This window comes from Chiloscyllium plagiosum, unplaced genomic scaffold (assembly GCF_037043375.1).
Source record: "Chiloscyllium plagiosum isolate Xiang-an unplaced genomic scaffold, Cpla_swu_hap1 HiC_scaffold_18, whole genome shotgun sequence".
Taxonomy (NCBI): Eukaryota; Metazoa; Chordata; class Chondrichthyes; order Orectolobiformes; family Hemiscylliidae; genus Chiloscyllium; species Chiloscyllium plagiosum.
In genome coordinates, this window is record NW_028270156.1 from 68,983,663 (window position 1) to 69,004,560 (window position 20,898).

Consider the following 20,898-nt stretch of genomic DNA (forward strand, 5'->3'; position numbering starts at 1 on the left):
AACTCTAAACAGATTGATTAGATTTTTTTTTAATGGGTAAATGTTAAGGGAGAGCAAGGAAGGAGAGCTCGTGTCACAATAGTTAAGCCTTTATCTCTGTGCAGGAGACCCAGGTTCAAGTCCTATCTGCTCCAGAGGCATGCCATAATGTGTTGTTTAAAATAACTAAACAAAGAAGAGGTGGGACTAGGAGCTGTAAGACTGAATAGTTTATACATTCCACCTACAAAGAAAGGTATCTCGCACATTAAACTGGATCCGATTTAACACCACTTTGCCATTCACATATTTTCAAGACAGATCTTATAGACAATAGACAATAGGTGCAGGAGTAGGCCATTCAGCCCTTCGAGCCTGCACCGCCATTCAATATAATCATGGCTGATCATTCCTAATTAGTATCCTGTTCCTGCCTTATCTCCATAACCCTTGATTCCACTATCTTTGAGAGCTCTATCCAACTCTTTCTTAAATGAATCCAGAGAGTGGGCCTCCACTGCCCTCTGGGGCAGAGCATTCTACACAGCCACCACTCTCTGGGTGAAGAAGTTTCTCCTGAGCTCTGTCCTAAATGGTCTACCCCATATTTTTAAGCTGTGTCCTCTGGTTCGGCACTCGCCCATCAGTGGAAATATGTTTCCTACTGCCAGAGTGTCCAATCCTTTTATAATCTTATACGTCTCAATCAGATCCCCTCTCAATCTTCGAAACTCAAGGGTATACAAGCCCAGTCGCTTCAGTCTTTCAGTGTAAGGTAATCCTGCCATTCCAGGAATTGACCTCGTGAACCTACGCTGCACTCCCTCAATAGCCAGAACGTCTTTCCTCAAATTTGGAGACCAGAACTGCACACAATACTCCAGGTGTGGTCTCACCAGGGCCCTGTACAGCTGCAGAAGAACCTCTTTGCTTCTATACTCAATCACTCTTGTTACGAAGGCCAGCATGCTATTAGCTTTCTTCACTACCTGCTGTACCTGCATGCTTGCTTTCATTGACTGGTGTACAAGAACACCCAGATCTCTCTGTACTGCCCCTTTTCATAAATTGATTCCATTGAGGTAGTAGTCTGCCTTCCTGTTCTTGCTACCAAAGTGGATAACCAGCACGGATCCCTGCGGTACCCCATTGGTCACTGCCTGCCATTCCGAAATGGAGCCGTTTATCACTACCCTTTGTTTCCTATTAGCCAACCAATTTTCAATCCAATCTCGTACTTTGCCCCCAATACCATGCGCCCTAATTTTACTCACTAACCTCCTGTGTGGGACTTTATCAAAAGCTTTCTGAAAATCCAGGTACACTACATCTACTGGATTTCCCTCGTCCAACTTCATAGTTACATCCTCAAAAACTTCAAGAAGATTAGTCAAGCATGATTTCCCCTTCATAAATCCATGCTGACTCTGTCCTATCCTGTTACTACTATCCAGATGTGCAGTAATTTCATCCTTTATAATAGACTCCAGCATCTTTCCCACCACTGAGGTCAGACTAACTGGTCTACAATTTCCTGCTTTCTCTCGCCCACCTTTCTTAAAAAGTGGTATAACATTAGCCACCCTCCAATCCTCAGGAACCGACCCGGAATCTATTGAACTCTGGAAAATAATCACCAACGCATCCACGATTTCCTGAGCCACCTCCTTCAGTACCCTGGGATGCAGACCATCAGGCCCCGGAGACTTATCAACCTTCAGACCTAAGTCTCTCCAACACCAAATCCTGGCAAATATAAATTCCCTTCAGTTCAGGTCCTTCAGCCACTGTTACCTCAGGGAGATTGCTTGTGTCTTCCCCAGTGAACACAGATCTGAAGTACCCTTTTAATTCCTCTGCCATTTCTTTGTTCCTAGTAATATATTCCCCTGTTTCTGTGTTCAAGGGCCCAATTTTTGTCCTAACCATTTTTTTTGCCTTGCACATACCTGAAAAAAGCTTTTGCTATCCTCCCTAATATTCTTGGCCAGTTTACCTTCGTACCTCATTTTTCCTCTGCGTATTTCCTTCTTAGTAATCCTCTGTTGTTCTTTAAAAGCTTCCCAGTCCTCAGTTTTCCGACTTATCTTAGCTATGTCATACTTTTTCTCTTTTAACTTTATATGTTTCTTTACTTCCCTCGTCAGTCACGGCCGCCCAAGCCTCCTCCTGGGATCTTTCTTCCTTTTAGGAATGAACTGATCCTGCAACCTCTGCATTATACACAGAAATATCCGCCATTGTTCCTCCACGGTCATCCCTGCTAAGGTATTGCACCATTGAACTTTGGCCAGCTTCTCCCTCATAGCTCCATAGTTCCCTTCATTCAACAGAAGTACTGTCACTTCCGACTGTACCCTCTCCCTCTCAAATTGCAGATTGAAGCTTATTGTATTATGGTCACTACTTCCCAATGGCTCCTTCACTTCGAGGTCTCTGACCAATTCTGGTTCGTTACACAATACCAGATCCAGAATTGCCTTCTCACTGGTCGGCTCCAGCATCAGCTGTTCTAAGAATCCATCTCTGAGGCACTCCACAAAGTCTCTTTCTTGAGGCCCAATACCATCCTGATTCTCCCAGTCTACCTGCATGTTAACATCCCCCATAACAACTGTAGTGACATCTTTGCGACAGGCCAATTTCAGCTCCTGATTAAACTTACATCCGACATCCAGACTACTGTTTGGGGGCCTGTAGGTGACTCCCAAGAAGGTCTTTTTACCCTTAGTATTTCGAAGCTCTATCCACACTGACTCTACATCCCCTGACTCTAGGTCCCCCCGCGCAAGGGACTGAAGATCGTCCCTTACCAACAAGGCCACCCCACCCCCTCTGCCCGTCAGTCTGTCCTTACGATAGCACATGTATCCTTGAATATTCATTTCCCAGGCTCTGTCCACTTGAAGCCACGTCTCAGTTATCCCCACAATATCGTATCTGCCAATTTCTTCTATCTCTGCGCTTGCCTCGTTATCCTCCTTTGGCCTTGCATCACCAACGTTCTGTTAATTCATTCACGAGATGTGGGTGGTGTCGCTGGTTCGGCCAGCATTTACTGTCCATCTCTAATTACCCAAGGGCAGTTAGGAGTCAACCATATTGCTGTGGATCTGAAGTTGCATGTAGGCTAGACCAGGTAAGGACAGTTCTCCCAATGTAATCTAAATCAAGTATTTCCAGCATTTCTTGCTTTATTTCACATTGAATTATGCTGGAGAAATATCAGCAAAGTACAAGTTAATATGAATGTCAGGCATATTTGCCTCATGGGTCCTGACAAAATATAACTGCATCTTCTTTATATAGCAAGTCACCTGAAAGAAGTGTTTAAACTTATTCTGATGTCTTTTTAACTGAAGTAGTCACTGAATAGATTAACCTTCATATTTAGCAACAGCAAGAAATATGTTAAGCAACTAAGTGTTCACCATATTCAGTTTAATAGATGTACAGTAGAATTATTGAAATGTTATTGCCATTATTCACATTACAAACAATTGTTACATGCAGAGGAGACATCAGTAACTTAAAATATTGTTTGAAGTGTCATGCTTGTCAAAAGGTCAATTGAAAACATTTTGTATATAGTATGTAATATAAAACAAAATATTCAGATGGAGAGAAGGAAGTTAATATTTAGGCAGATTTCCATTGTCAGCTCTAATGAAAGGTTATCGAATTAAAACATGAACTGTGTTTCTCTTTACAGAAGCCGCTAGACTTTAATATTTCCAGTATTTTGCTTTATTAGGAGTCAACTGATGTTGTTCTGTGATAAAACAATTCTGTGGAATTGGACAATATGTTTCAACTTTATTATTCTACCTAAATTACAATATTGTCCTCTGCACAACCCGTTTGCAGAATATAAATTTCCCTAATTAGAGGCAGTGATCTGGAATATTTATCCCAAATGAGCTGTCCAGACAAATGAAGTACCAATATCCAGTGCCTAGAAGGGCACTATGCCTTGTTACCGACTGTTGTTACGTAGTTATGTAGCATAGCCATTTACAAGATTCCATTAACTGATCATGCATCTTATTTGCTGTTTAATTATTTTAAATGGTTTTGGTGGAGGGCAGAATATTGGCCCTTTTTTCGCAATTAGCATAAAGTCTTATTACTACATCTGAATAGACTGACGGACTCAGTATAAAATCAGTAGAAGTGAACAACTCTGCAAGAGACTGCTCCCTAAGCCAAGGTTGCAGTTAGGCTTGTACAACCTGCTGACTCAGAAGGATAGTAATAACGAACTGATTCAACAATGACAATGGAGTAAAAACTCAAAATGCAAGTTAAGAAACAGTAAAAGAAAATGCAGCACTATGTTTAATAAGTCTTGCCACAAGGTGAAGACGACATTATAAATTTTGTAATCACTTCAAGAATGTGAAGAATGACCACCAGACCTTTTGCATGTATGAATCAGCATGAACCAATTGACCTTATTCATTTATAGATATGAAGTCAATGGGAAATACAAGGTAGAAGCTCTATGGTTGGAGTTTTACATAACACCCACAACTGTATGTTAAGGCCAATCATACCAGCCCCAGACATCACTCGAGTAGTCATTGTGATTATGTAATTGCATTTACAAGGAAGCAATTTCTGGCTGCAGATATGCAGAACATATACCATACGTTATCATGAATCCACAGTTTAAATAAAAAGTCCTACAAGAATATTCATTATAACAACATGCTGCACAATCTAAGTACAAGGCTATTCAAGGCACTAGTCAGGCCACAGCTGGAACACAGGAGCCTTGGGGTCCTTATGTGAGGAAAGATATACTATTGGAGGCAGCCCAGAGAAGGTTCATTAGGCTAATACCTGGTATAGAGGGACCTTCTTATAGGGAGAAGTTGAGTGGATTGTGCTTGTTGGAATATGGAAGAGTTGAGATGTGACCTTATTGAAACAAATAAGATTCTTAGAGGATTTGACAGGGTAGCTACGGAAAGGGTGTTTCCACTCAGAACATTTAGGACAGAGATAAGGAGGAATTATTTCTTCTTTCTCGGGCTAGTGAATTTGTGGAATTCATTACCACAGAGGACTATAGAGGGTCATTAAGTATATTCGAAGCAGAGACAAATTTTTAAATCAACAAAGAAATCAAGGATTTCAGGTAAAAGGGAAGAAAGTGGACTCAAGGATTATCAAATCAGCTGTGATCTCACTGCATGGTCGAGCAGATTCAAATGGGGGGAATGGCCTACTTCTGCTCTGACATCTTATGGCCCATGTTTCATTCACTTTCCAGCAGAAAATCATGCTAGAACTTTAAAAATATTTCTTGGGGTTTCAGTGGAGATGGGAAATGCTAATAGCATTCACAACTTCAATATTCATAGCAAATACAAGATAAATTTTAAGATTAGCTTCATATAACAGTTTACATGATTGTTAAACTGAAGAAAGTTTGTCACAGGAACTGCTCCAATTACTGCTCACAGTACTTCTCAGAGATCTATTATTTTATATTTTTAGATTTGATTAACAGGATCCAAAATGAAGGAAAGGAAAAAAATTGTGGCTGCTCGAACTGCTCCTTTTTAGAGGTATTCTAGGTGTTGGAGGTGATTTCCTCGAATTCCAGGAGCAGCAATTACTGTTTTATATGCTGTTGCATTTTTTTCCCCAAAGTTCCAAAACAAAGTCAAAACAAAAGCACTTTTAAAAAGGAAGAAATAGAGGGATCGAGCACATGGTCAGGAGGGAAAGAGAGAAAGAAACCTACACTACTAACTGACACAGCAGTAAATCTGCACAAATAGAATAGATAGAATATAACAAATAGTGAAATTCACAGCTGACCTTGGAGGAACCTGTATGGAGAGCTCACAGGAACAGATAAGTGCATAGTTTTTAACGTGTAACCTTGCAGTGGTGAATACAGGGGGTTCTTTCTTGATCATAAAGTGGTGCATGGATGGAATGAGCTGCCAGAGAAAGTGGAAGAGGCTGGTACAATTATAGCATTTAAAAGGCATGTGGATGGGTATATGAATAGGAAGAGTTTAGAGGGGTATAGGTCAAGTGCTGTCAAACGGGACTAGATTAGGGTTAGGATATCTGGTCGGCACGGACGACTTGGACTGAAGGGTCTGTTTCCGTGCTGTATATCTCTATGATGACTGTTTGAAAAATAAATATCAATTTTTATTAAAAACCATTTAAAACATTTACATATTATTCTTTTCAAAAGTTTGTTTTCCTTTTACTGTCATATTTAAGCACTAAAACTCAAGGTGAAAGTTAACAAAAAGTATTAAATGTATTGCACATATGAAAATAGACATCACACACTGAGTTACAGGATATTACGTCAATTACGTAGTTTGGACACAAAGGCAGACTCCTGTGGTTTTTCAACATCAGTTAATTCCTCACCCAAGATTGAATTACTGGAGACCCAAATAATAACAAATTTTTACTTGCATTAAATGCCCACAAGACAGTTCAAAGCACCGCCATCCCCTGAAACATATGAGAAGTTATTTTCCCTAAATATTCAAATTCTACCACATCTTTTTAACAACTTCTATAATCACCTTTAGCTACAAGCTGCCTCCAATAACCTCATTCAATTCCCCAAAAGAACAAGGGGCCACTATTTCAAAAGGGGTCACTCACTTAAGACAAAAACAATATGGATTTTTTTTCTCCTCAATGGCAAGTCTTTGTAACACCTTCCCACAAAGGCAGATGGAAGCAGACTCCTTGAATACTTACAGTTGATAGAGATACTGCTTGATAAACTGGAAGGCAGGGTGCAGAAATTAGATTAGCCATGATCTTAATTATTGGCAAAGCAGACTCTAGGGACCAGGGCATATTCATGCTCCAAATCCACGTTTGTATGATTGTAAACTTGGCTGTCACAAATCAATTCTACAAACTTCTTTATAAGCCTCCACAGCTATCTTATAGAACATTACAGTGCAGTACAGGCCCTTTAGCTCTCAATGTTGCACTGACCTGTGGAACCAATCTGAAGCCTATCCATTATTCCATTTTCATCCATTTGTTTCTTTCTACAATCAATTTTACAGCATTCCACAAAACTTTAAAGGCATTACACAAATGAGAGTTATTGTCATGTTTGGTAGTATTTCGGATTTCAAAAATCAATCTTTTAACACTGCACACTGGTGATCTTAGTTGGTTGAACAGCTGGTTTGCAATTCAGAGTAACATCAATGTGGATTCAATTCACACATCAAATGAGGTTACCATGAAGGATTTACTTTCTCAACATCTCCCCTTGCCCGAGACATGGAGACTCACCAGGTTAAACCACCACCAGTCATCTCTCACAAATGAAAGAGCAGCCCTATGGTCCGGTAGGACTGTAGCAACTTTACGTGAAACTTTATGGGTATCTTATGACAAGTTCTGGTGTTTTGGAGAGAAAACAGTTGTTTACATAACAACAGAACTGGCAGCGTAACTAAGCCTAGTAATACTTTTGACTGATCTCCATGATGGATGAGTAGAAACTGTACTCCAATATTGACAGGACAAAGCTTCTCTTTAAAATCTCACCACAAATTCAAATTCTTAGCCTCAATTCCATCCTTCTTCCTGACAACTCACTGAGGTTGAAGCCAGGCCTTTCACAGTCTCAGTGCCATTCCCCGCTCCCCCCACCCCCGCCCCAGCTGGGCTTCCTTTCGCAAATCAATAGGCTATCACTGCCTATCTCAACAACCACAGTATTGCCATATCCCACTCCTGCTCCAGCTCATATAAACTTCCATTTATACCGGTTTGCATTGCACACCTGTCTGTCTCCCACATTCTTGAGGTCATCCAAAACTCTAATGTTCATGCACTAACACTCACCATATGCTCAGTCTACTTTGGTTCTATGTTAATCAACAACTTTGAAATTACAGGCAAAGTCCTAATTGTGAAAGGGTTCCGTTCGAATCCTTTCTCAAGTTGCTTTGTATGCAAGTCAGAGTACAATGCAAGACAATATAAAATAACTGAATGTAAGTTCAAAGAAATGTTCATATGCTGGATCTTTAAAATTACTATTAATACACCTTTATATGGGATCACATTCGCAAATAAAAGGGTTTCTAAGTTGGACGTTCATGAATTGTGGACCCCACTATTTGAATTGCTCCATGGCTAGTCTCTCTATGTCATTATTTTTTTCCATCCATATACCACTTTTAGAGTGTTTTAGTGATGCAGTGGCAGTGTCTCCATCTCTGAGCCAGAAGGTCCTAGTTCAAATCAAGACTTGCACATATCTATATTCCAATCCTAGCCATTAGGCATCCTACAATTTTACATCACTTTCAAAGGCAGGCCTGAGCTTCAACTGCAATGGCTCTAAAGTCTTGAATTACATTTCTAAACTTCTTTCCTCTCCAACCGCTTTTTCATGCTTCAAGATGCCCCTGAAAAGTGACGTGTGACCATCTAAGGATTATCTCTTTTGGATCATGATTCCAACTTTATTTGAAACATTTCCCATGAAGCACCTTGGGATATTTTACTATATTTAAAGCCAGTGTGTAAAAACAAAATTATTATTGCTGTCTAACAAGAAACAAATCTAATCATAATTAGAAGAGTACTTTAAATTTCCAAGACATCTTTTTAAAAATGTAGTCGATTCAGATATTATAATTTTACCACTGAACACAAGACTAAATACCAAAATACTTTAGTTTGTTAATTTAACACCAAAGACAACAGAAGACAATGGAATCAAAATAAAATTGTTTGAAAACAGACAAGGAAGATGTTCTTCTCTAAAATATACAAGAACTATGTTGCAGCTACATACTCCAATCCGCTTATGGGCCTACTGTTTCCACGGTAGCACACTGTACAGGGATAACAGGTATGTTGTATCTGCCAGTGAAGGAGCACAGTGTCAATGGAATCAAATATTTGACATTACATGGCCTAAATACATGATTAAAAAAATCCTTAAAGAACAGCAAACGATTTGAGAAAGAAAGCAAAGTTTAAATATGAAATTATATGAAAAATCACAGATTAGACAACCATATTTTGATAGTTTTGTTCTACAACCAGTTATTAAAGTTACAGATCTCCAATCATTTTCTGTGATACATATCAGCCATCTCCAGAGCTCCCAGCATCATAGATGTCAGTCTTCAGTCAATTCAACCCATTCATATGATTTCAAGAAATGGCTGAAGGCAACAAACACTACAAAGGCAATGAGCCCTAACAACATCCTGTCAATAATAAAGATGACTTCTGGTCCAAAACTGGCCACATCCTTAACTAAGCTTTTCTATTACAGCCATAACACTGGCATCTGTCAATGTGGGATATCAGGAATACCCTGTCCACAGGAAGTAGACAAATACAATCAATTACTGTCCCATTAATCTACTCTTGATCAAAACGATGGAAAACATCACTGACAATGCTGTCAAGTGACACTTACATAGCAGGGACATGCTTACTGACCGTTTGAATTCCACTAAAGCCACTCTAATCCTGGGCTCATTACAGCTTGGTCCAAACGTGAAGAAAACAGTTGAACTCAAGAGGTGGTGTGAAGAATTGCACTTAACTCAACATGACATTAAGAGGCTTCAGCAAAACAGAAGCCAATGAAAATTGGGATAGGATAGGAAGTTCACCAATGGCTGGAGTCATGCCTAGCAGAAAGGAGCATAGTTGGGCTTGTTGGGGGTCAATAATTTCAGTTGCAAGACATTGAAGAAACCTCTCAACATATTAACTATCCCAACTATCATCAGCTACTTCACCAACAAGAACCAACACACAAGGCCAGTAGAGTGGATATTTGCCAATGATTACACCATGCCCAGTACCATTCACAGACTGCTTCAGTATTTGAGGAGCTATTTGCAACAAGGCCTGGACAACGTTCAGGCTTGGGTTGACATGAAGTAGCAAACTACTTTCACGCAACACCAGTGCGATGACCATATCAAACAAGAGACAATCTAACTATAACTCCCCTTTATCTTGTCTCACAGGGTCGTGCACTAGAACTCAAGCCCTGCTATTCCCAGAGTCGTCACAAAAATTCTGTATATTTTTAAAATATGCAGAATACCCCCAAACGTACCAGTCTTTTGCCAGATTCTCACAAACCACCAGATTTCTGTACTTAAGAAAAAAACCTTACTATTTATTGCAAGTGTAGACACCAACAAAAAAAAATAAACCAACATATGAAACAATGCCCAAAGGCATGTCTTGGTCATCGATAACTGGCTGATCATTGGTCCACAGACCAGCTTCAAGTCACAGATGTACAGCACGGAAACAGACCCTTCCGTCCACTCATCCACGCCAACCTGATATCCCAACCCATATCTAGTGTCACCTGCCAGCACCCAACCCATATCCCTCCAAACCCTTCCTATTCATATACCCATCCAGATTCCTTTTAAATGTTGCAAATGTACTAGCCTCCACCACTTCCTCAGAAACGACAGCCAGACTACTAAGACCCCTCGGAATCCGAGTAGCACACAAACACAACAACACTCAAACAAAAACTAACAAACTTAAAAGACCCAGTACAACCCATAGACAAAACCAACGTCATCTACAAAATTCCATGCAAGGACTGCCACAAACACTACGTAGGACAAACAGGAAGAAAGTTAGCCACCAGGATACACGAACACCAGCTAGCCACAAAAAGACATGACCCCTCTCCCTCGTAGCCCTACACACAGATGGAAAAAAACACCATTTCGACTGGGACAACACATCTATCCTGGGACAGGCTAAGCAAAGAAATGCCAGAGAATTCCTAGAGGCCAACCACAATGCCATAAACAAACACATAGATCTAGATACCATCTATCAACCCCTCCAAAAACAAACAGAAAATGACATCACCACAAACCCCAGGAACCCCATCCAGGACAAATATAAATAGAAAGCAGGAGACAACAGCTTCGCTTCACTTGGAGGATGTTACCTAGCCAGGTAATGAAACGTCTGGATATCAAACCTACAGCTCAGCGAGCAAACCTACACCCTAAACAGTCCTTTCCTCAAATCAGTCGATAATTAAATACACCAAGTAAAAAGACAGTTGTCACAACCTGACATTGCACTAGATCCAAAAAGTTAACTCTGCTTTCTCTCCACAGATGTTGACAGACCAGCATGCGGGAATCTCAAGTAAGCAACCAATATAAGGTGGCATTATCATCTCTCTATCCTGCATTATAGATATCCTAAGGATTACCATTGACAGAAATTGAACCAGACTCAAACAAACATTGTGGCTACTAATGCTGATTAGAGGCTTGGAAGTCTGTGCTGAGTAACTCATCTAACAACTATCGACAAAGCATTATAAAATCAGGCACTTACCTGAACGAGTGCAGCTTCTACAACAGTTAAGCCGCCAGAGGACATCCAAGACAAAACAGCTCAATTGATTACCATGCTATTCGCCACTCCCTTCACTGAGGGACAGTGACAGTAGTGTGCACCATTACAAAGATGTACTGCAACAACCAATTAAGACTTTAACAGAACCTTCAAACCCACAAACTCTCTTAGCCAGAAGAACAAGAGCATCAGTTGCACAAGAATACTACCAACTACAAGTCTCCATCCAAGACACATCATCATGCTTGGGAATTATAATCACCATTCTTTCACTGACATTATGTCAAAATCCTGGGACTCCTTTCCTAACAACACTGTGGTCTAAGTACATCACATGGACTCTCGCAATTCAAGGAGACAAGTAATCATTACCTTAGAGAACAATCAGGGATAAGCAACAAATGCTAGCCTAGCTAGTGATGCCGTCATCCTGTGAAAGATGAAATAAAAGGATAGATATGAAGCTTTGCATTCCAAACATTTTAAAAAGTTGTGGAAGAGAATTGCTTCATTAATTTTTTTTCAAAACAGATTAAAATCCAGAAATGCCTTCTGTACAGTTATATTGTTGTCCTGCAATATCTAATCCGGTTTCTAATTGTTTATTGGATCTACATTACTTGTAGCTGTTTCAAGAAGCCACCTTTATTTAACAGAATCAAACAGCCAAAACGAATCTCTAATAGGAAACAGGAATGGCCACAGCTTTCAATCCCAGGCACGCACACAGGTGAGCTGAACAATTTATACTCTGACTTTTATAAAATTATACAATTCAAAAGAATATTACCTACTGGACATTTTTAATTTACGTAAGACCAGCATTTTTATTTGCTCATTTGACCACAAGACTGCAAGCAAGCCCATAAGATAAAACTAAAGCAAGGTCACTTGTTCCAAAAAGTTAACTCTGCTTTCTCTCCACAGATGTTGACAGACCAAATGAGTTTCTGTTTTCATCTGTTTCCACAGGTGAACAGGAATCACAAGCAAGCAATATAAGGAACCTTGGTAGATTTTTTTTTTCCTCTTCCCCACAATCACCCTGGTTCACGTGCTCCTTGGCCAAGGATGTTGACAAAGCACTAAATTAACCAACTAAGCAGTCTGCTCTGAAGACCTGCAATTCAAATCTGTCCCTTCAATTTTAACCACTCAGCTTTCAGAGGAATAACAACAAATTAATCTGGTGCAATTTCATGTAGCCATTCACCATTTTACAATGTGATATAACAATGATTCAGATTACAAATTAGATGCCTCTTCATTTTGGCAAGTTCTTCATTAGAAAGTATCAGCAGCATGCAGGCTCAAGTGAAAAACAGTCATTTGGGTGAGACAACAGACTGCGCACTCACTTTTGATAACTGGTTCTTATAAATTGTCAAGTTTCAATTTTCAAAGAAAAACGTACTGGTAACATCAGATTTAATGACATGTACTTTCATCCAAATTTTAAAGTCATCCCTGCATAAAAACATTGTACAGAATCCTGTTTTCAAACACTAGTTAAATTCAAAAAATGATTTGCTTTTCATATGTCTTGCATATGAAATTTTCTGCATTAAATCAGGAACCATGCATTGAAAATACTTCTAGGTCTTACAGCCAATGCTATAAAAATACCATATAAATCATTTTCAATAAGCCAACTAAACATGTAACACCCAAATACTGGCTTTAAACTTCAGATGGAATTTCTTTTTTACTTCATTTTTAACATTGTGAAAAGTCTGAGATGTTAGCGAACTTGATAACTGAGTGTGCCTTTTCCCGGCAGTATGAATTATAAACAAATAAACCAACACATTTTAGTAAAATACTATTTCTGCCATATTACACACAAATTCCCAGTAAAATAGTCATCTTCCATAAGAATCAGGGAAGATCCTTTCCATTATTTAAAATATCAAATCATTGCTGTAGCAAAGAAAAAACTAACTCCAACAGTGAAACTCCAATTTGGGAAAATATAGATTTTCCAGTCTATTCTTGATAATTCAACATTTTGATAAAACCAGCAATAACAGTTTAAAGCAAGATAAAAAGAAGAAAGTTGAAAAAAATCACTTAAATTAGAGAGAAAACAGAGTTCAAATTATAAACCTTATGTCTGTGGGCAGGGTATGGACCATATTTATTGTGTCAATGAGTTGTATAACTCACGTGAGTGACAAACACAAAAATATTGCCGGCATGCCACACAAGCAAGTGGCTTCATATGATGCATTTCAGTCATATTGACCGAAAATTATTACTCAATAAGCTAGCTGTGATCTTGTCACAATCATTGTAGCTGTAATTGTACAGCTATATGGTATTTTAGAAACTATGATCAAAAGTTGTTTTTAAAGAAACTAAACCAAATTCACAATTGACTGGAGCTCTCACTACACATTTCTTTAAAAAAAGTTCCAAAATAGTAAACTAATCCTAAGATATTGTTCCAGTGATATAATGGGAATGCCTCTACTCAACTGTCCTAAGATAAACAGTATTATTCCCGAGCAATAGATGCCACATAAAAATACAAGGTGACAAATTTAATCATAAAGAAAATCTTGAAAAACTGCATACAACAATAATCACCCAAATGAGAAATTCTGGCTGATATTAACCGTAACAGTTACCACTTGGTAATATGGTGAAGGTACAAGGAGGCTGTCATATAGAGAAAGCAGATCAGCTATGTATTTTTGTTTAAAATCACTGTATACTAGTAGAGATATGAAATGATTATGTATACGGAATTATACATAACTTTCCATTTCAAACAAGTACATTAAGAACGTAAATTCAGGTTAATTTCTGTTGGGAAAGGAACCTGACCTAGAAATAGTAGCTTACACTGTGAACTTTCCCTACTAACAGCAATTAACCTGTCAGTCATTGACTTTAGGGCCTATTTAGACCACTTTCAGACAAGAGAGATTTCAGTAGTAACCTTAACACAAGGTGCAAATTAGCAGTTAAACACTGCAACTGTCATCCAGACCTCAGACTAACTGCCTTTGGTGTTTTGCAATCATGCAATGCAGCATAAAGTCCATAGCAGCCATATGAACCCAGCTCCAAAAATCATAACACTTTGTCCTACATACGGTTTTCTGACCCCTCCAAATTTAATTACGTGGATTTGAATATTTTGGATAAAATATTTTAGTGTCATTACCTCATTGGTGACTAATCCTAAAACATTCACTACAATCCACTTGTACCAGCAACTTGAAATTTATGCAAATATAAGAAACAGCTATTCAATCTTAAATGTGGCCTGAAGCTTCCCATGATATTCACCTATGTGGCTCACAAAATGAAAGTCTAAAACTCCACTCCGCTAAACTATAAGTGAAATATTAAAAGTCTCAATTTTGAATTTGAGTTTCCCCCACCCTCTTCTCCCTAATGTTATTTCCTTGCTGTATCAACAAAGATATCCACCAGCCTCCTAAAGTTTTGTCACTTCAATATTGCAATTAAATGCTTCCACTCTGGTTAGAAAACTGGTTTCCTAACATACATTTCCTGAAATTTTGAAAACGCATTGGCACATTGTCATCTGATTGGAAATGAAATACAGAAAAGTGCAATGAAGATGTAACCTTCTTGAACTTATCTTGCACCCTGCTACTCCCTCATTAATCTGTTTAATTTCTCACTTAGTTCAATAAAAAATTTGAAGAACAGATTCAGTAATATATCAACATTACTTGTAAACATTCAAATAAAGGCTTTTCCAAATTTTCACAATATTAGTTTAGCCCTAATTGGATTCCAAACATGCACAATATTGTACTTCTAATAATGCTATAGTTGCTTACATTGAATATATATGAAGTTTAAAAAATGGTGGATAATCCAGAAATTTCAGTAGTGCCATAAATAAAAAGAAATATATACTGGACAAATTTATTAGATATTACAGTTCACTATGACTCACATATGATTCAAAGCAGAATTGTTACTTCATTACTATAAGTTATCTTTAGACACCAAACACAAAAGGCCTAAACATATGCAAAGTAGCTAAAATACTATTGCTGACAACCACAGTGTTAAATTCTAATTAAATATGAACCTTTCATTGTCATTGATTATATTTATTTGCTCTATAAACATACCACCAACCCCCTCCTCACACCCCAACAGTCTGCTTTACTATTGTGCTTAGAAACATGCGACAAGGTGCGTTAACAGCTCTGGTCATTTTAACACCATACTGTGAATCATCTTGACTCCATTTGCTCTGACCCAAAAGTGTTAATTTCAGAAATTCAAGTAAGTGGGTACAAAAGAAAACTTATATTCCCTTGCAATCATGATGCCATGAGTTGGTACTCTGACATGTCATATCCAACAAATAATAGACAATTAATCTAAAGAACACTAGTTCAAACAAATTATCCATTTCTATTATATATCTCTTGTTCATCCAAAAGTATAAAATATTCAAGCTCACAGCAAAAGGCCCAAAGGATTTTACAGATTCTCTTAATTTCACCTTTTATTGGTTATCAACATTTTTGTGATTTGCATAGATCTTACAAGAGAGACAGAGAGAGAGAGAGAGAGAAAAAAAACAGACAATTAAGTCACTAAAGGTTCATGTCCACAGGGAACAGCATAGCATTGATTTAAAAAGCTGGGAAAACCCCATACAGCACTCCATAACTGGCCAGCAGGTGGTATGTTTTCAGCAAGACAAGTTCACAACGCTACCTAACAGTCCATACTTAGCTACCAAAGAATTAAGCAAAGTTATACAACTTAATGAACTTCACCTAATACAGGTAAATCTCAAGCTCCAACTCAAGATTTATTTGTCACAAATTCAATCCTCAATCTCAGAGTTGCCAGGTTCAACATAAACAAATCTTGAATTTAGTAAAGAGAAAGTCAATCTTCTACTTTACAAAGATTGCACAAATGCTTCTAAAAATGAATGATTACTGCTAAAAAGACAGCTCTCTATGGTTACTAAAATAATCATTTAATAAACATAACTTCCCAAGTATGAAATCTCTACCGGTGCATAACATTTTTATGGAAGTCAAAATAATTAGCGCAGAATTGTATTATCAAGGCAAAATTAGTCTATGACCTTTTGAAATAGAGTTCAGAAAACATTCAGTAATTTTTTTTAAAAACTATCATTCTGGAAGTTACAAATCAACAGAATACAGGTACTTTAAAAATTAACAGTATAAACTGTTATCAAATTTTCTTCCACAATAGTACATTGTTGCCAAAATGTAGTACCACAACTACTTAGGCACAAATTTAACATACCAACATCGTCAGATTTTAAACCACAGTGTCTATAAAACAGCAAGTCAAATCCAAATATTCACTCCCGCACGTATTTCTACACTGAACTGGTGGTTGGCCCGCATGGTTACTAAGGCAGCTAATCACATGACAATGATTGAAGGCCGACTTTATAGAAACAAAATTAGACAAAGCTTTAAAGAGAACATGAGATTTAAAAATGTAATTAAGGGTGCTGTTCTAGAACTAACAAGATACATACATCAATAGTCTTGAGAATGGAAGTTCAAACACAAATGTTTTTCTGTATATCAGTCTTTAAAACATTTCAATTTTTAAATAGATAGTTCAAGAAACAATGTAGTCAGGAGTAGCATGATGCAAACTTAGATATAGATACAGCTTGACAACACATCATTTGCCCTTTTTCAGCATGGACGAAGGTAGGATGCTATAAAATACTGCATTCTCATGTGAAATTGAATACACAAAGAGCCAAGCCATGAAACAAAGGGGGGGGGGGGGAAAATGTCAATTCACATCCACAAATATACATGTCCCCCAACCTCCCCAAACACACAAAAGCAAAAAGGAAACAGAGGCAAGCCAAACACTTACTGCACTTGCTCAAAAACAATTCAAAATGTGCAGAAAGTAAAATTTCAAAATCTTAACAAAAGGAATGCTTGATAGAAAAAGCTAAACAAGACCCAAGTGAGAATGAGGGAAGTATGAGAGAGAAATACACCACTTCAATATCAGTCTTTGTAAAATCATGTAAAGATTAGAAAGAATTAACGTGCACTGTTAACTACAAAATCTAAAAATAGATTTAAAAATTTGAAAAGATGAATAGGATTTTAGATGTACATTATAAAAGGGTGGAATTAAAGGGAAAAAACTGACGCTTCAAAATATCTGCAGCTCCCATCATTCTTTACGTGTACAAAATCTGAAAAAGCCAGTCATTGTAATAGGTGTAATCTGGACTATCTAAACAACAGCTTTTTCTCCACTCCAAACCATCACAAACTATTTCTACTAGCTGTATAAACTTCCAGAAAACTACAGATTATCCTCCAGGTTGAGCTCATCCCTGGAGAAAATACAACCATCTGGAACAAAGCAGTCACAAATCCATTTTCCTCTTACTTGTTTCTCACTGAGAGCAGTTATCTTGGCTTGCAGTTCATGTAACTGTTTCTTCAAATCAGCATTCTGTGAAATGAAATTTATACAATGTAATATCATATCACATTACCAATAAGGCCTGTTACTATGTTAGGAAAATTAGTCAATATTCTTAGTTAAGGAAGAAAACTTAAAAATCTTTTCTCAAAAATAAAAATGACAAACAAAAAAAAACCTCAATCTCGCTGTCTCACTGAGTTTAAAAGTGCCTTAGGGCTTAGAATTGGTTAGATTATAAGTGAGTTTTTAAAACCAAGATAATCCATATTGCACATTTTCAAGTTTTAATAGCATTGACAAAGGAGAACAAAAAACAATTATAATTATCACAGTTTAATGATTTTGCATCATATGTATATAAAATGACATTTGAAAAAGTAAACAGGATATGAATTATACCTGTGGATCCTGTTTCATCTGCGCCACAAGTTTCTGTTTGGAAAACAAGATAAAAAAGTTAATGTTCTTGAGAGAGACCATACAGTCAATATTTCAAGGAGCTATGTTATCTACCAGGCCCCTCAGAAATCAAGTGTTATGCTAACTATATCTTCTTTCTTCAACAAGTATAGACTTGAATAAAATTTCAGTTTGATTTACTATAAAAATGCTATAAATGACTTGAATCAATGATAAATTCTTTGTACTTGGTTTCTACCTAACTGCAAAAATCACTTAGAAGTGAATATTTACCAGTAAACCAGATTTTTCATCTACAAGATATATGCACATTTAATTTTTGTTTAAAATTATATAGGCAATTAAATGACTATTTGCTGCAAATTCAAGCTTCCATAATTTAATAGCAATAATGTTCTTTTAGTTACCTATTTGTTTTCATTTCTGCCCAATTGCCCAAAAAAGTGACTGATGCAGTTTTCAAATACTTAAAAATGATACGCCCAAAATGTATAAAAAAAAGTTTGAGCGCAACATTTTTGCATTAAACTCTTATTGAAAATTACATAAAACAGTTTCTCACTAAATATTCACTTTTTAACAGGTCTGCCTAGTATGTGTCGCTGAGAGATAGTGGTTGAAACTAAAACACACACACATAGACACACTACATGCAATAATTGAAAAGAGACCAGGTTACCTGATGAAACTGGATTTCCACTTTCAGAGCCTCCTGCAGAGTTTGCAACTCCATCTCCTCTACTTCCCGCGCCACTTTCCTTCACTTTTTTTTTCCTCTCTCTCCTCTTCCACCCCTTTTTAAGAGGAAATACCCCTTCTCTTCTTCTTCTTCCTCCTCCACCACCAGCCCTCCCTCCTCCTCCTCCCCCCCTTCCTCAAGCAGCCAAAGAAAAAGTAAAAAGAAACACAATTCAACAAAAACAGGGCCCGGTATAATTTCAGGGGGGAGAAAGTCCATTAAACGTCGCAGTCGGCCGCATGTGTACAAGTATCTGCGTTTTATTTATACTGGTAAAAAAAATGTCTTTTATAACAATATATTTATAAATGCACATAGGCTGGGTGGAGGGGGGAAAACAGAAAGATACAGGGGAGAGTGAACGCAAAACAAGTTCTCGCCATCCACCGGACTCATCACTCTGCGCCGCCGCCGAGCCAGAGGGGGGCGGTGAGCTGCCCGACCAACAACAACTTCAAAAACATTTCCCCCATCCAAATTATCATCACCACAGGGGCCCAGATCACGGAATCCTTCTCCCTTTCACCCCCACCCCCCCCCAAAAAAAAAAGAAATGACACCGAAAGCAAACCGATTGAGAAGATTAAAACCAGAAAAGGATACGGGGAGGAGGGTGGGGAAAATTTTAAGAAGGAAAAGGAAAACCTCGAGCGGCCCAAAAATTTATTTCACTTTTTTTTTCCCCCCCTCCTCACTCGTTTTGAAAAAAAAAACGAAATGGAGTTAAAATGAAAACTTCCCGTTTTTTTTAATCTCTCTTTTTCCAACCGTCCCCCCCTCTCCAGTTTTTATAAAAAAAAGGAAAGTGACTGTGCAGTGCGCGCTCCCCTTGCCCCTCTCTCCTCCTCCTCCTCCTCCTCTTCACTTACTTACTGGGCTTCACGCTCAATCCCCAGCCCCCACTCCCCCACTCCACTCTACTCTACTCCAACCACTCCACGCGCGTACCCGCGCCGGCCTCTGCTCGCCCCTGCCATTCCTGCGCGCGCTCCCTTCCTCAGCACCCACCCCATCCATTCAGATTGGGTTGCTGGCTTGCGCGCGGGGACGGGAGTTCGCCCACCGCGTGCGCGCGCACGCGCGCGGGGGAGTCGCCTGGCTTGAGGGGAGGGGGCGCGATGAGAGAGAGCGAGGTGGTGGAGGAGAAGGGAGCGCGAGGAGCGAGGGACTACTTGACGGCGCGAGCGCTGGCGAATTTATTTCACTTTGCCTAAGGAACAGCGGTGCTGCGGCTCTCATTGCCTAGGGAAAATGCCCGGATGTCGCGACTCCTCACTTCACTCCAAACTCCTCAACTGGGATTATTTATTTAACTTTTTTTTCCCCCCAGAAAGAAAATCTATTCTTCACTTTGATTTTTGAAGGAAGGTGGTGGATGAATTCTCTCAAGCATTGTTTCGTTCCCCTTTGAAAACACATGCGCATACAATAAAAGGAGGGAAAAACCCCTGATAATTCAGAAAAAAATAATTTGTTGTGAACTTTTATTTGTGACTAAATGAATTTATTTTTTTTTGCTTAAAAGCAAGACTAGGTTCTTTAATTATGCGTTTTCCACAACCAAGGTTAGGCTTTTAATAAGCTGCTACTTGGTACTTGAAATTTCGAGATGATGCGCAAAAAATGTTAGAATTTCATAGAAGCAAAAGAAACACATTGCTCAAGAGACAATTTGTAAATAAGTCCCGCTATAGGCCATAACGCCCTGCTATAGGCCATTGTTTTGACTATTCCCATCTGTTGAGAAAATGCAAATTTTGAGTTTGGAGTATTATTGTATTTAAAGTATCAGCCAAAAATAATGTTTTGAACTTTGTTCATATATTATTTCAGTAAACCATGTGTCCGTTTATTTTAGCAACATTATATTTTGCGTGGTGACTTTTTTTCCTGAGAAG

General features: G+C 38.3%; 1 protein-coding gene across 5 annotated transcripts in view; it reads right to left on the minus strand.

Annotated features, from left to right (window-relative positions):
- Positions 1 to 19,792, minus strand: part of phf21aa (PHD finger protein 21Aa) — a 313,224-nt gene extending 293,432 nt beyond the window's left edge. For 4 of the 5 annotated variants that reach the window (XM_087996773.1, XM_043706234.2, XM_043706237.2 and 1 more), the window contains exons 1-3: positions 18,941 to 19,792; positions 18,241 to 18,273; positions 17,803 to 17,868 (exon numbers count right to left, since the gene is read on the minus strand). In XM_087996773.1, the coding sequence (XP_087852899.1) occupies positions 17,803 to 17,868; positions 18,241 to 18,273; positions 18,941 to 18,994 (153 nt within the window). In that variant the 5' untranslated portion in view covers positions 18,995 to 19,792. The remainder of the gene's footprint in view (positions 1 to 17,802; positions 17,869 to 18,240; positions 18,274 to 18,940) is intronic. The other variant, XM_043706233.2, reaches the window with a different exon arrangement.
- Between the last annotated feature and the right edge of the window lie 1,106 nt (positions 19,793 to 20,898).